Consider the following 15,551-nt stretch of genomic DNA (forward strand, 5'->3'; position numbering starts at 1 on the left):
CCCCCAGCTTCCTAATGAGAATGGGGTGAGAGACAGTATCAAAAGCCTTCCTGAAGTCTAGGAAAACTATATCCACTGCCACCCCTGCATCCAATGATTTAGTGACCTGGTCGTAAAAGGCCACCAGGTTGGTCTGACAGGACCTGCCGCTGATGAACCCATGCTGGTTGCCCCTGAGCATGCCGTTCCCTGCTGGCCCCTCCTGGATGCGTGCCAGAATAATTTTCTCGAACAGCTTGCCCAGGATCGAGAATCATCTTAATGGGTTAATAAACACGGAGTTAGAGGTGTGATAAACACTGTGTTATCAACTCCTGGCAGGGCTGGGGGAACCCCTCCCTAATCAGAACATCCTGATGGGACCTGGTCATGTCCCCCTCATCTCAGCCCTTTGAAAGGGAAAGGAGGGCTGCTCTAGCACCCCCTGGCTTCTAGCCTGAGCCACTGCAGGCAAATACCGGAATTTCCTCAGTTTAGAGGGGATGTCTGCACAATTACAAACTGGTTTAACCTAGCCAGGTTAAACTAACCTGCAAAGATTGAATCAATTCAGGCTCAGGCTTTTTTGAATGTCTGTCCCTAGCCCTAAAGGCCAAATACCTATTTGGGTTTTAAAATTGTTTGGAGTGGTTTACGAAGATGTGCTTCAAAAATAAAACAGAGCACACTGATGACAGAGAGTTTCTATTTCTCATGGAAACACTTCCCTTCTTGTTGAAACAAACAGGAGAATACCAAATGTTACATGTGAACATTATGACAGCTAGTTTCCAGGAAGGCATAATTTTATATGCAAATCAAACTGAAAGTGCAATTGGTGCTGAAAAGGGTGGAGTGCTGGAATGAAGACAAAACTGCAGTGAAGCACAAAACAGCTCATTCCACTGTGATCCTTCGCAAATACAACTTCTGTTACCAGTCTGCTGACAAAACTCAGGTCAGTTCTCTTTTTCTAATTTTGTTTTTAAATAAGCTATAAACCAATTGTGATATGCTGAACCTACTTGTAGCAGCAAGGGCTGGGAATTTGGTCTTATGTGATGGCATTCTGAATATACAGTAGTAGTAATAGCTTACTTCCACTGCTTACACTAAAGCAACACAATGAAATGACCAATAGTATATAAAATAATAACATTTATATAGTTTATAACTGTTGATACAAACATACAATAGAACTATCCATTCTATCACTTTACACAAAATTAAAACAACATAGTATATATTCTAAAATAGATCAAATGAAGCAGGGAACAATTAAGTAAAAGGGGAATTCTATTTGATTTGATACTTTTTAATTAAATACTCGGTTACTGAAGAGAATATAAGGGTTGGCCAGGAAAATATAAGGCTGGACCAGGATCTGATCCCGAATTTTGGAAGCTACATTATTCAACTACAGAGACAGGTTACTGCACCAGTCTGAGCTGGTGCTGGGTAGAGGGGGTGCATTTCTCCCTGTCCCCCCACCACCTCTTGGAGGCAAACACGGGAGGGGACAGGGCTGATTTGATCACAGCCCTACCTACTTGGCTGCAGGACTTTCCCCCTGTGCCAGGCAGTCCTGGATGGGGGGTTGGTGTCATGCTGCAGGGATGTGCCTCCCCCTCCCCCAATCTCTTGAAGGTGGACAGCTGGGGAAGGGGCAGGGCTAAGCCAAGCCCAGCCCCACTTGCTGGGCTCCAGGGCAGAAGGGGGCAACTCCCCCCCCACAATGATGGAGCTTTCTCTCTGCTTTCACTGTACAGACTAGTGCTAGGGTACCTGGGGGTCTGTCTCCCCTGCCCCCTATCCCGCCAGGCTGACAGGTGCAAGCAGAAAGCAGGTTAGGAAGCAGAGGTTTTAGTGCTTGAGCTGTGACAGCTGCGGGTGGCACTAGCCCTGCTCTACTGAAGAAGACAACCCAGGCCATCTCTGGGCTGCAAAGCATCCTAGGATGCTAGGAGACTGTTAGTTAACTTGGGTTGGAGGAAATCTGGGACAGAAGTTTAAACCAGTTTAATCTAAATCAGTTAAGTCTGATATGACATCTGACTAGGTGTATCTTAAACTAAAGGTGCACCAATATATTGGTTGCATATTGGATCAGCACCAATAACAGGAAAATTAATAACATTATTGGCAACTGACTTTTTTTTGGCCGATAACATCACTGATGAATGCCACGTGCCTGCAGCCAGAAATGCAGTCTGGCAGCTTGGAGAGCAGCACCCTGCCAGTAAGTCTGTGGGGGGAAGGGGCATTGGGGGCAGGGCAGATTGAGGACCCCACAGTGAGGGAGGGAGCGGGGCAGTGGCAGGCTGGGGCTGGGACCAGGATGAGGCCACGGGCAGCTTGCCCAAAGGGTGCAGGGGAGAGTTGGAGGGGAGGCAGGTCCCTGCTCCTACATGCACCCCTGGAAGAGGCATGGGTGGCATGTGCCCCCCACCCAGATTTGTGTACAGGGCAAGGGCAGACTACCTGCTGTTGGCTTGGGGTCAGGGGCTGTGCTAGCCTCTTCCCGGTGCAGGGACTAGGCTGAGGCTATGCTCGAAGAGGGTGGGGGGCAGGGCGGGCTCAGCTGTGTGGGGCAGGCGGCAGCAGTGGTGCTGGGAGGAGTGGAGAGAGTCTGGCGTAGCCCCTGCCCCCGAGCCCACAGTGGGCAGCCTGCCCTTGCCCATGCACAAATCCAGGGGACACATCAGCAACATGGATGTGGGTGTGAAGTGTACTCTGTCCAAGTTTGCAATACTAAATTGTGGGAGAAGTGCACATTCCACAGGGTAGGGAACGATTGCAGGCAGACCTGGAGAGGTTAGAAAAGTGGGCAGTACACAGCAGGATGCAGTACAACAAGGAAAAGTGCAGAGTGCTCTACCTAGGGCACAAAAAATATCCAGCACATCTACTGGCTGGGAAGTGACCCTCTCAGCAGCGCAAGCGGAAAGGGATCTCGGAGTCATGGTGGACTCCAAGATGAACGTGAGTCATTAGTGTGATGAAATCATCAGCAAAGCTAACCGCACTTTATCAGGCATCAGCAGATGCATGACAAATAGAACCAAGGAGGTGATACTTCCCCTCTATACGGCATTGGTCAGACTGCAGTTGGAGCACTGCATCCAGTTTTGGGCACCGTGCTTCAAGAAGGATGTTGATAGACTCGAGAGGGTCCAGAGGAGGGCCACTCATATGGTTAGGGGCTTACAGGACAAGCCCTATGAGGAGAGACTGAGGGACCTGGACCTCTTCAGCCTCCACAAGAGAAGGCTGAGAGGTGATCTTGTAGCCGCCTACAAATTCATTAGGGGGATGCAGCAAGGGTTAAGAGATGCTCTGTTCACCAGGACGCCTCTTGGGGTAACAAGGAACAATGGTCACAAACTGACAGAGAGCAGAATTAGGCTAGATATCAGGAAAAACTTCTTCACGGTAAAGGTGGCCAAAATTTGGAATGGGCTTGCAAAGGAGGTGATGGACCCAAGGACCCTACCTTGGGGGTCTTTAAGAGAAGGCTGGATAGGCACCTGGCTGGAATCATCTGACCCCAGCACTCCTTCCTACCTAGCTAGGCAGAGGGTAGGACTAGATGATCTGTTGAGGTTCCTTCCAACCCTAGCATCTATGAATCCCACCCCCCATGCTTCCCCCGGGGGTGCAGGCAGCAGCTGGGAGCTACCCTCCCTGTACTCCTTGGACAAGCCGCCCATAATTCTATCCTGCTCCCAGTCCTGGGGTTGCATTCACTGACCTGACTGGGCAGCACCTGTCCTGCCCCTGCTCCACTACCTCCCTTACCATGGGGGCCTTGATCTGTCCCCCCACACATCCCTTCCCTTCCCCATGCTCCTTCCCCACCACGGACTTACCTGCAGGATGTGCTCTCCATGCTGTTGGGCTGCATTCCTGTAAATTGATTATCAGATCAGTATTGGCCAGTATGGCTGGTTAATAATTGGCTATTGGTATTGGCCAATAAAATCTTTATCAGTGCACCCCTATCTTAAACCAGGTTTAGCCATTTTGAAAGCAGTTTATGTGCACTGAACTTTTGCTCTGTTGAAAGTTTAAACCAGTTTCTGATCACTTAAACCTGTTTATGTGTAACTTTTGTCCCTAGCCAAGGAGATTAAAAGGGAGAAGGAAAGAAAGAACATTAGCTGGTGGACAGACTTGTGAAAAGGAAACACCGTTAATGGAAGTTATATATCTATATGTATATTTTAAGGGACTGGATCTATCTTCAAATGTTAAATTTGTTACAAGTTGGATTCATTAATAAAGTTGTGGTTTTTTTAAAGAAACATTGCATTCATACAAAAATGGTATCTTTTTGGAATGATTTGTATAAGATGTACAACATGTCTACTAGTATATATTTTAATAAAGTTGGACATCAACAAATGGGAATATTATTCAAGAACAAGAAATAGTCACTGTGTAATATTGTTTGTTTATTACAAATTTAGCTCAGTTAAAGCTGGATTAGTCATCTAAACTAGTTCCTTCTTATAACCTCTCTGCTCTTATGATGCACTTAAAGAGTCTGAATCAGTTTTCCTGACATTGTTTGTTCACTTATTATATTGCTTTTAAGCAAATCTGCTAATAATCCAGTATAATCAATCACTTCCAGATGAGCTGTGCTGTGAATGGTAAAGCAAGTTAAATCACCTGGATTCGACTTCTCAGTTGCCTTAATCTCCCTGTACCTCAGTTTCTCCTTTGGTAAAACAGGAACACTACTAGTTATTCACTTCTGAATTTTTCCTGTAAATTGTTATTGAGAAAGCATTCCACTAATGGAGACTGCCTGGTGTAAAATATACATCTAGCAGTATCTCTTTCCTAAAATAGAACTATACAGAAAGAAATGTACTCTTACATCCTATATCAAAGCATTAGTAATCTCTCCTTCTCTACAGGGTTTATATAAAAAGGAATTGGTTAATGACTAATACAGGAAATATGCTGAAGTGTTGATAATACACATCATCAAAGAGACATTAAAAATAAACCAAAGTCAACGGAAGGGACCTGAGCAGGGGGTCGGACTTGATGATCTGCTCAGGTCCCTTCCAACTATAAAACTCAATCCATAATTTAAAAAACATTCAACAAATACTAATTTGAAAACAATTTTGTCGCTAACTATTGAAACCAATTCAATACAAACCTCAAATTAAACTGAGAAACAAAGATTTTCATTTTGAAATTCTGTTCTGCTATAAACAGATGAACAAATTAAAAGATTTAAAACTTCTAAAATATTTTTGGAAGCTGACTGTGTTTATAGATTTGGCAGATATTTAACTTAAAAATATCAGAAGTACTTGTCTCTAATTTGCAAAAGAAGAAATGTCAGCTTCAGCAAAGCGTCGGAGAAGAGTCTGTTTTCAATAATATTTGGCAATATATTCTGAACCCTGGAATAAGTTAAATAAACTGAAGTAACACCGACCAAGCACAATGACAGCCTGCCCTCACTCCCAAAACAACCATAATCAACTCCAATAAAGCTGCTGAACAGAATGCACATTTTTTAAAGACAATAACATACTACCTGACCTCAGCGTATACTGGATGGAATTTCAACGAGCTAGTAATACTACACAATTAAAGGAGATGAACAAATTGTGCAGTAAGTTGTTTATCAGATGCAGACAAGATCATCTAAACTTTACATTAAATGGCAAAAAGAGAGACTTGTGATAAAATCTACAGCATGCACTTAACGATTAAGTAAATCTGGCTGCATAATACTCAATGCATTTGCTCACACTTTTGGTTTTGGACTGTGGCTGCACGCAGTTTTACATGCAGTAAGAGTCCTCAAAGGACTCTAAATGTTAAGTGAAATCTTCTGTCTTAAATGCCTGCTCCCAAGTACACAGTCAAAGCTTGCACATGGTAAGGAACTTCATGCTTATGGCCAATATAATCATACAGACTACTAATGAAATCACCATGCCATACACTATTCCACTGCCATTAGGCAACCACTTCCCATAATGAAATCTTATGCAAGACAGAGAGATCTCAGTCACACAGACACATACAACCACAACCCAACTGTTGCTGAACCATATCACAACTGCACACACAAAAAACATCTGCCGCTCAGATCTGAACAGGCAGTATTCCTCATTGTGCATAAGGTGGTAGTACCAAAGGCTTCTCTCAGAACTTTCTCCTCATATGTAGCAGACAATCTTTAAACAGATAGAAAAATAAAGTGCCCCCCCCCAATGAACTATCATTGACATGTTCATTTGGAGATTTTATAGTCATGTATATTTGTAATATCCATATTTATTTGTACTTAGCTTACACATGTATACAATCCGCAGGCTGTGAGCAAGCCTCTACGAGCCATTTTAAAACATGCAATTAAGTTGGATTTTTTGTCTTGCAGCTTTTGCCATGGTGTGGGACGGAAACAACTCAATGGAATACTACGATGAAGCTGAATCAAATTTTACTATAGATTATGATCAGTTTGAAACACTTTGTGAAAAAGAGGAAGTGAGAAAATTCACTAAAGTGTTCCTGCCTGTATTTTACTCACTGGCTTTCATTGTTGGAGTTGCTGGGAATGCATTAGTAGTGGCAATCTATTTTTACTGTAAGAAACTAAAGACTAAGACAGATATGTACATCATGAACTTAGCAATTGCTGATTTGCTCCTGCTATTCACTCTTCCTTTTTGGGCTGCAAGTGCAGTTCAGGGGTGGGTGCTTGGAAATATCATGTGCAAACTCACTTCTGCATTATACACAACAAATTTCAGTTCAAGCATGCTATTTCTGGCTTGTATTAGTGTAGATAGATATAATGCCATCTCCAAACCTCAAAGTCAGAGACGAGTTAGGAAGCAATGCAACATAACCTGTTTCTGTGTCTGGATGACTGCCATTTCACTGAGTATCCCTGAACTGATTTTTAACACGGCCAAGGATATCAATGACAGGTATGAATGCCTACCAGTGTTTACAGTAGACATGGGAAAATCCTTCAAAGCAATCATTCAAATCCTGGAAATTATGCTGGGCTTCATGCTACCCTTCTTAGTCATGGTGCCCTGCTATTCAGCTATGGCCAGAGTCCTCTTCAGGTCTCCAAATGTTAAAAAATGTAGGCCTATCAGGGTTCTTCTAGCAGTAGTAACTGTTTTCATTGTCACCCAACTGCCTTATAACATAGTAAAGTTCTGGCGAGCCATAGATATCATCTACTTGCTGATTACAGATTGTAACATGAGTAAAACCATGGATGTTGCACTTCAGATAACCAAAAGCATAGCTTTATTTCACACCTGCCTGAATCCAATTCTGTATGTCTTTCTGGGAGACTCTTTTAAAATGCACATTCTAAAATCAGCAAAAAAATATGGCTATTGGAGGAGAAGACACAGTGAAATGACTGAAGAGATCTCGATGAATTATGACAATCAGACAGCAGAAACAAGCAGCTTTTCAATATAGCAGCTATGACAGCCTAAATATTCTGCGTAACAAAAGGAAATCCAAGACTACCGCTTCCGGGGGTATCTCTCTTCCTTGATGCAATTTCCACGCAAGAATTACTCTTTAAGTCTCAAATGATGTTCTGGCACAACCTGCCAAGATACTGTGAAGAAGGTCAAAATGTATAAAAATAAAAGCCATATGGCAAAGGTATTAGAAACAATGGAAACTTACGTGAAACAACAGAAGGTGGAAAAGGTATTGGGAACAACAGGAATTTCCATGAAAAAGCAATATTAAACGGAGCAGTCTGTACTGCCATTAAGTTGACGAGGGATGAAGCGATTATACATGTCAAGTATACATTCAGTATGTTGGAAGGAAAGAAAAATCACCAGCAAAAGACTATTTAACATCTTAAAGCAAAAAGTACTGTAACTAACCTTACGTCCTTTAAAATGTAACATTCTAGATATGTATCTCAAACATTCTAGATAAGTATCGCAAAACCACTTCTGGACTCCCTGATTTAAACTGTTTCCCTGAGTCTGCAGTTCCATTTATCCTCAACTGTCACTTCAGAAATGGGCTTGCAGGTTTGCACTAAGGGAGTAGATAATGTCTGGTATTTCTCAGAAACAAGAGAAAACAGCAAGGTATTTGTTCTCTGTGTACAAATGCAGGTGGCATATTTAAAAAAAAAGCTTCTTTTGTATAACTATATAAAATTCTTTTTTTATAATATTTTTCTTGGACCATATTTCAAAGAATCTAACTTCCCATTATAGACACATGCCAAGTACTTCATTATAATTCTTGGTTCATGTAAGCTGATTACTGGGGCCTAGGTTTTGTCATTTCTTGCAAAACCATTCATCTTTCTGTAGACTTACAAAATCTCAGACTAAAAGATGTAAGGAAAAGGGCACATCTACACAAGATGTTTCCTGCAGTTGCCTAATTAGCTCCACAGTAAAACATCAGTATCTACACATGTGGCCCTACTAGCTGGGTTGGAGCAGCCCCGGGCTGGCAGGCTAGAGCCCCTTGCCAACTGAGGCTGCTCCTCCCCAGCTCAACGTGCTGCAGTCCTGAGTGCACATGTAAACACTGCACCCGGGAGCAATAAACTCCAGTGCAAACTGTGACAGAGTTTATTCCGCTGAATTAATTTTGCATGTAGATGCACCCACTGGGTCTTACATTTTATAGGTGTCACTTATAACCTAATTTAGGACATAGAGCCTTATTGTGTTTTATAAAAAGAACAATTCTGGTATGTAAATTGTACTGCATGTCCCTATGAATATTTCACTGGTGCAATTTAGGCACCAATCTTTGTAGGTTTAATTCACGGAGTAGAAATAACTGAAGCAAGAGGATATTTATCCTCAATGAGTGGAGTGAAGGACCTAAAGGCAGATATAGTTTTGGTCATTTAGAAAGGAATGAATGAGATGAATACTGTTCTGTGATAGCTAACACAAGTAGTAATTTTTAAACTGTCCATATAATTGTGCATTGAAGTATTTAAGAATTATACTTTCTTTTACACTTGATTTTCTTTTGTTCTCTGTAGTCTGTTTATATACGTTTGGTAATGAAAGTAGATCTAACTGGATATGCCCCAAGCACTCCTAGTAAGCATTCATGTGCTTCATACAGAAGATAAAAGGTAATGACTACTAGGTTCCAGGTATGTTACAGGAGGTCTGCTGGCTACAAACCAAGCTCCCAACTCTAGAAAGGGAGGTAAACAGCAAAAAATGTCAGAGCAGGAAACAGATGCATTGGCTGGGGGAGTGAGGGGGGAAATGACGTAACTGAAAGGTAAAAAGATTACTTTGTTGACTCCACTGGGAAGAACTAAAGATCAAATAATTTTAATACAGCTATTAACAGCCAACTCTTATGACATGTTAGTGCTCTCAGCTACCACTGGCTGATTGCTTGCACATTTTAAAGCAATGCACTAATGTTGCTATTTAAAATATAATTTGGCTGATGTTACTGCATGTATACAGTTCTCGGGCACTTCAAATATGTCAGAATCACACCCTAAGCTTATCTATGCATTATCATAGTCTTTTTAACTTATACAATAAGAGCTGCTGCCTTAACTTGTAATAAATCTCAGTAGTGTCCCCACACCCAGGGATCTAGTTTGTCAGAAATAATCTGGGATACATTTACATCCACAGGCTATTATTTCAAGGGGTAGAGTCTGCTCAAGCATGTGCAGTAAAAATACCACAGCACATCTACATTTTTAATGCTTACTTAAAGTTAGTAAAAGCCAATACAAATCTCAGCTCTCAAAGACAGAAATTATTCTTGTCATGAGTCCACATGATGCTTAGGGCAGTATTTGAACTGCAACAATCAACTACTGTCAGCTCAACTACTGCATGAAGATGCAGATGCTTAAAATGGTATCATACATCTCTGGGAACAGCTACAGCTCAAAACAGGCCTGGGGTTTGAGGTTTGGTAGTGATGTTGAAACTGTAGGTGAATTAATATTAATGTGTATGAAGTCATTTAGAAAAAAAACATGTGCAGCTGCTGTATATTAGCTGCTGTATAAAGTCATTTAGAAAAGAACATGTGCTAGCTATATATAATATAATTATATTATATATAGCTAGCACATGTTCTTTTCTAAACAACTTTATACAGCAGCAAATGCTGTACAGCAGCTATTTAGAAAAGAACACATGCTAGCTATATTAAGGCTATTTAGGCATGTGTCTACACACACATGCTAATGCACATTGATGCAGGTGTGTAGACTGACTTGGGACTAAAGTTAATCCCAAGTCAGTGGACACACGCCGTGTTAACGCACATTAGCATGTCTATATCTTCGCTAATGTGATTTAGCTATTCACACCTAAATTTGATATCTGCTTTATGCAAGTATTGAATTTAGGTGTGGAGGGCTCCTCCTACAAATGTGTGCAGAGTCTGCCCTAACATGCTGGAAATCCAGTACATTGGAGCAAACTCAATTAACTGAGTCTGCTGGAGCATGGAAATTGATGTATTTTGGCAACCTTCCACATCACATGCATCAGCGTCCCAGCATGTCTCTACGCTAAAAAAATGACAGCAGGGCACTTTGAAATAAAACACATTCGATAAGCTTTAGTTCAAAGTGCCCTGCCATCATTTCTCCAGTGCAGGGACACACAGGGACGCTGATACATGACACGCAAGCATTTTTAATCAACACAGGTCACTAATTAAAGCACTTGGCACCACGTCCCACAACGCATGTAAAAATGCCCAACTAGCCTAAAATCACCATTTTTAAGCTGCATCAGGGGCATGCATGTGTAAATGTGCATCCTTAATGCGCCTTAAATCAGGCTAAAGCACCTTAAATTGGCATGTGTAGACATGCCCACTGTATGATAAGGAGCAGGAATAAAAGCAAGGCCATGAGTCAATTTAAGCACTGTGGTAAAAGGTGACTGTACTGCACATTCAGGGATATTCACCAGTTATAAATCTAGCTAGGAAGTGGGACAGAAAGCAGTCTGACAAGGGATAATCCATCAAGAACATACAGTAGTTGAAAAAACAGGTAAGCATTTGTAATAAACATGCAGGAAACTCTCTATGATGTAATCCCACACACAAGGGGCCAAGATAAAGGGAGCTTTACAGAAAAGCAAAACATATAAAAGACAAAACTCCCAAATCATATGTTATCTAATGGAAAGATAGACAACTGTTCTTTTCAATCTTAGTTTTGGGTGCCGCACCTCAAGATGGATGTGGATAACTTTGAGAGGGTCCAGAGGTGGGCCACTCCTATGGTTAGGGGCCTGCAGGAAAGGTCCTTCGAGGAGAGATTGAGGGACCTGGATCTCTTCAGCCTCTGTAAGAGAAGGCTGAGGGGGGATCTGGTAGCCATCTACAAATTCATCGGGGGAAGCAGCAAGGTATAGGAGATACTCTGTTTACCAAGGGAGCCCTTGGGGTAACTAGAAACAATGGCCATAAACTGACAGAGAACAGATTTAGATTAGACATTAGGAAGAACTTCTTTACAGTAAGGATGACCAGAGTCTGGAATGGGCTTCCAAGGGAGGTGGTGCTTTCCCCTACCCTGGAGATCTTTAAGAGAAGACTCGACAAACACCTGGGGCTGGGGTCATCTGACCCCAAGCACTCTTTCCTGCCCAGGGCAGGGGGTTGGACTTGATGATCTGCTGAGATCCCTTCTGACTCTAAAAATCTATGAAATCTAAGGACTGAAAAGGATTAAAAACTGTCAAAGAGCAGTGCACTTAATTTAGCAGAATAAGACTTGGCTTTCATGAATAAAAAGCAAATCTGGTTACCACCCTACCCACCATTTTATACTCTGCCCAATGCTGCTGCAGCAGGAAGATAATTTTAGCTCTAAAAACTGCACAAGTATTTTTTGTTTTACTAAATCTGAAGGGAACTTGAGTCTTAGTCACTGTTATAGACCCGTATTCAACTCACCACTGCTCCACCACTTCTTGCCATTAATTACATAGCTATCTCCATCTCGCTCAATGCTGCATTCCATGTTGGTGGAGTCACTTGAGGCAACATCTGGTTCTGGTTATAAAATACATTCTGAGTAAGTTCAGTGGTGATACTGTAGTTTTAATGTATAAACACATACATCTAAACCAGGGGCAGGCAAAGTCTAGCCCAGTGGTCACCAACTGGTCAATCACAGAGCCTCTTGGGAGTTGATCTGAGGCTGGGGTGGGCTGAGTGTACATGTACATACATGCATGCACCCCACCCCCTCAGCCCAGCAGGTCAGTCCATGGAGGAGGGAAGGGGCAGGGGGCAGATCAAGGCCCCCACAGTGAGGGACAGAGTGCAGCAGAGGCAAAAGCAGGGGTGAGGTGAGTGGGGCCCCAGGCAGGCGGATGGTGGGAGGATCAAGCCCCGGCAGCTTGTCCAGAGGCACAGGGGGGTGGGAGGGCTCCCGCCACTGCATGTACCCCAGCAGAGACCCCAGAGGGCACATGCCCCCTCACCTGTATGCGGTAGAGGCGGCTGCCGTTGCAGGCTGGGCTTTGCAACCCGAGCCCCACTGCAGCTGGCCTGGGGATGAGGCTCAGCCCAGCGGCTGGACGCACATGGCATCAAGCCATTCCTAGGCCAGCTGCAGTGGGGCTTGGGGTGCAAAGCTCAGTGTGCAACAGCAGCTGCCTCCACCACGCACATTTCGGGGGGGGGGGGGGCACATACTCTCCCCCAAACACATCATAGTGCAGGTAGCTGCAGCAGCTGTAAGACAGAAAGTTGCGCTAGGACGGGGCAGGCCCTGCACAGCCCAGGCAGGGTGCAGGATGTTGCCACAAGCGGCTCGTCCGGGGTGCATGGGGAGGGTGGGACACACACCCTGGGAAGGCATGTGCCCCTGAATGTGCATGCGGAGTGGGGCAGGCTTGGGCCAGGGCTGCACTGGGCTCTTCCCGGCAGGGATGTTGGGCTGGACTGTGCTCAGGGCGGGCGGTGGTGCTGGGAGCGGAGCTACATGGGGGCTGCAGGCACCTGAAAATTCGCTGTAGTCCCCCCAACCCTTCTTCTCCAAGGGCATGGGAGCCGTGTGCCGGGGATCTGCATGGTGAGGATGGCAGGCTGGGGTTGGAAGGCAGCGCCAGGCTCTTCCCAGCAGGGATGTTGGGTCGGGCTGCGCCTGGGCTAGGCAGCAGCACTGGGAAGGGGGGTTGGGTGGGCTGGGTCAAATTTTCAGGTGCCTGCAACTCCCCCTGCTGGATGCTGCAACTCCCAGCACCATGGCTGCCTGGCCCAAGCACAGCCTGGCCCAACACCCCCACCAAGAAGAGCCTAGCGCAACCCGGGCCCCAGTCCATCCCACCCCGCATGTAGATCTGGGGACACGTGCCCTCCCCATGCTCTCCCGGGCTGCGTGCCCCTCAGACAAGCCACTCGTGGCTCCAGCCCGCGTCCCGTCCTGCCCCAGCACGTGCCCCCCGGGCCTCTGCTTGTCCCACCACTCAGCCTGGCCAGGGCTCCACTCCCCTCAAGTCCCTGCTCCCGCCTGTGCTTTGCTCCCACCCTCACCGCTGGGGCCTCGATCTGCCCTGCCCTGCCTCTCCCACGGCTCTTTCCCTGCCCCCTACCCCTTTCCCCAAAGACTTACCTGCTGGGTGAGGGCATACCCCCAAATAATTTTTTTCTCCCTCCACCTCGACCTGCTCCCCCACTTCCCTCCCCACAGACTGACCTGCAGGGACGGATGCGAGTGGAGGGGAGAGGCACACAGTAGTTCTTGGGGTGCTTTTTAACTCAAAAAGTGATCTCCTACTTAAAAAGGCTGGAGATCACTGGTCTAGCCTGTGGGCCAGATCTGGCCAGCAGTGGACTCTATTTCCCAGCAGCCACTGCCTGCATGGCTGGTGCTGGTCTCCAAGGAGACCCCAGCCCTAGCTGTGCTGTGATAGTGCATGGCTGGGGTTGTCATGGAGCCTGGCCCTAACCGCACTGGCAGGGTGTGCAGCAAGGCAGGAGGCTGCTCCAGAGCTACTGGGAACTTGAGGCAGGGGTAACTTGGTCCAGGGCCAGGGCAGCACTGCAATCTGCTGCCTGCATGGTCCGGGCAGGGGCACGCAGGAAGTAGATTATGGCTCTGCTCTGGCTTGGTCTCCATGACAATCCCAGCCTTGCGCTATCACAGCGCAGCTATGACTGGGGTCTCCATGCAGACTGGCCCCAGCCATGCAGGCAGGGGCTGCTGGGAAATAGAGTCCGGCTGCTGGCTGGACCTGCCATTTTGCCCACCAGTAATCTAGACCTATTATAACACCATGCTTTCCTCTCTTACATGGAGGTCATTGTCATATCATGAAAAGAACATACTGGATACGAGGTAAAGGCTGGGAGAAAGGGTAATTCTAGCTAATAATAGATGTAGGCTGTAAATCAAAATAAGGTTTCTGCCCATCAGAACACTGAAGTTGCATAACAGCCTCCTAGTGAGAGGGGGATGAGAAAAACACTCAAATAGTCTTAACAAGCTTGAGCAAAAAAAATTTTTGGAAATTATTCCCTGTCCTGTATTCCTAACACCAGCTGCCTTGGCACTCTTCACAGAGTGTTCTCAGTGATAGCATAAAACACTTCCCTTGAAGCTCCTATTATTTAAACCAACCTCCCGTTATCATATTGCTTCATCAATACCCTATTTCCTTTCAGATCTTTAGTGAAGAACATCTCCTTTGGCAATGTATTGTACATGAACAGCACTGTGCAGAGTAAGGGCCTCTCCCTTCTCAACTTGTTCTGACTTTATCCTTGCACGACTGATTTTTAAGTCTGTAGGCCAAATTTTCAAAATGGGTGTCCAAAAGCTGTTTTCCTATATCAAGAGAGCCAGTTTTTCAGAGGTGATCAGCACCAACAGCTTCCACTAGCACATTAATTTCAGACAGGTAGATCTGAACAGGTTGGCAATAATATAAAATACATAAGCGTAAAGGGATGCAGTTACCATGCAGGAAGGTAATGTGTTTAGGTCGGGGGTGTAAAACTCACCAGGCTTCACATGCTGGATCCAGCCCACAGGGCTGGTCCACTATAGGCACTACATGCAGAACATGTAGCCTTGGCAGAATTAAATTTTTATCTGTTTTTTTTATAATTTTGCCCCAGATTTCCTTACCCGTTTCAGATTTTTTTTTTTGTCTCCTTTCTATAAATTTTGATGATTGCCAATGGAAATATTTCCCCATTGGTCTGCGAGTGTCAGGTGAAGTCAATGTTTATTAATAAAAATCAAATCCTGCCAAAACTAAGCATGGGCCCTGGACCAGCTTCATGTGCCACTTGCACCCTATGTGCCGTATACAGCATGTGCTTGCCTCAGCCTCATGTGCAGTACATGGGGCCAGTCCAAAGCACATATTACACACAGTGCAAGGGAACATGCACTGCATGTGGTGCCCATACCAGATCAGCCCTGTATGCTGCATCTGGCATGATGGGCTCGTCTATAGGCCTGATATGGATCCTGGATCCATTGTGCATAGTCAGTCTAGCACAGAAGCCACATACAGTACAAGCTTCAGCCTAGCCTGGCATAT

General features: G+C 44.9%; 2 protein-coding genes across 2 annotated transcripts in view; one reads left to right on the forward strand and one right to left on the reverse strand.

Annotated features, from left to right (window-relative positions):
• The window catches only part of ACAD11 (acyl-CoA dehydrogenase family member 11), a 68,801-nt gene that overhangs the window by 18,408 nt on the left and 34,842 nt on the right, over positions 1-15,551 (reverse strand). Inside the window, 1 exon segment of the mRNA XM_019508710.1 lies at positions 11,947-12,045. Within this exon segment, the coding sequence (XP_019364255.1) occupies positions 11,947-12,045 (99 nt within the window).
• On the forward strand, positions 272-8,413 carry ACKR4 (atypical chemokine receptor 4). Its single transcript, XM_019508859.1, has 2 exons — positions 272-937; positions 6,395-8,413. The coding sequence occupies exon 2, from the start codon at positions 6,403-6,405 to the stop codon at positions 7,462-7,464; it is 1,062 nt and encodes a 353-aa protein (XP_019364404.1). The 5' UTR covers positions 272-937; positions 6,395-6,402; the 3' UTR covers positions 7,465-8,413.

This window comes from Gavialis gangeticus, unplaced genomic scaffold, assembly GCF_001723915.1.
Source record: "Gavialis gangeticus isolate Ggan-Ray unplaced genomic scaffold, GavGan_comp1, whole genome shotgun sequence".
NCBI classification, from domain to species: domain Eukaryota; kingdom Metazoa; phylum Chordata; order Crocodylia; family Gavialidae; genus Gavialis; species Gavialis gangeticus.

Bases quoted from the DNA above. Each gene is read 5' to 3' on its own strand.
- ACKR4 (XM_019508859.1), top strand. From the start codon at position 6,403: ATGGTGTGGGACGGAAACAACTCAATGGAATACTACGATGAAGCTGAA.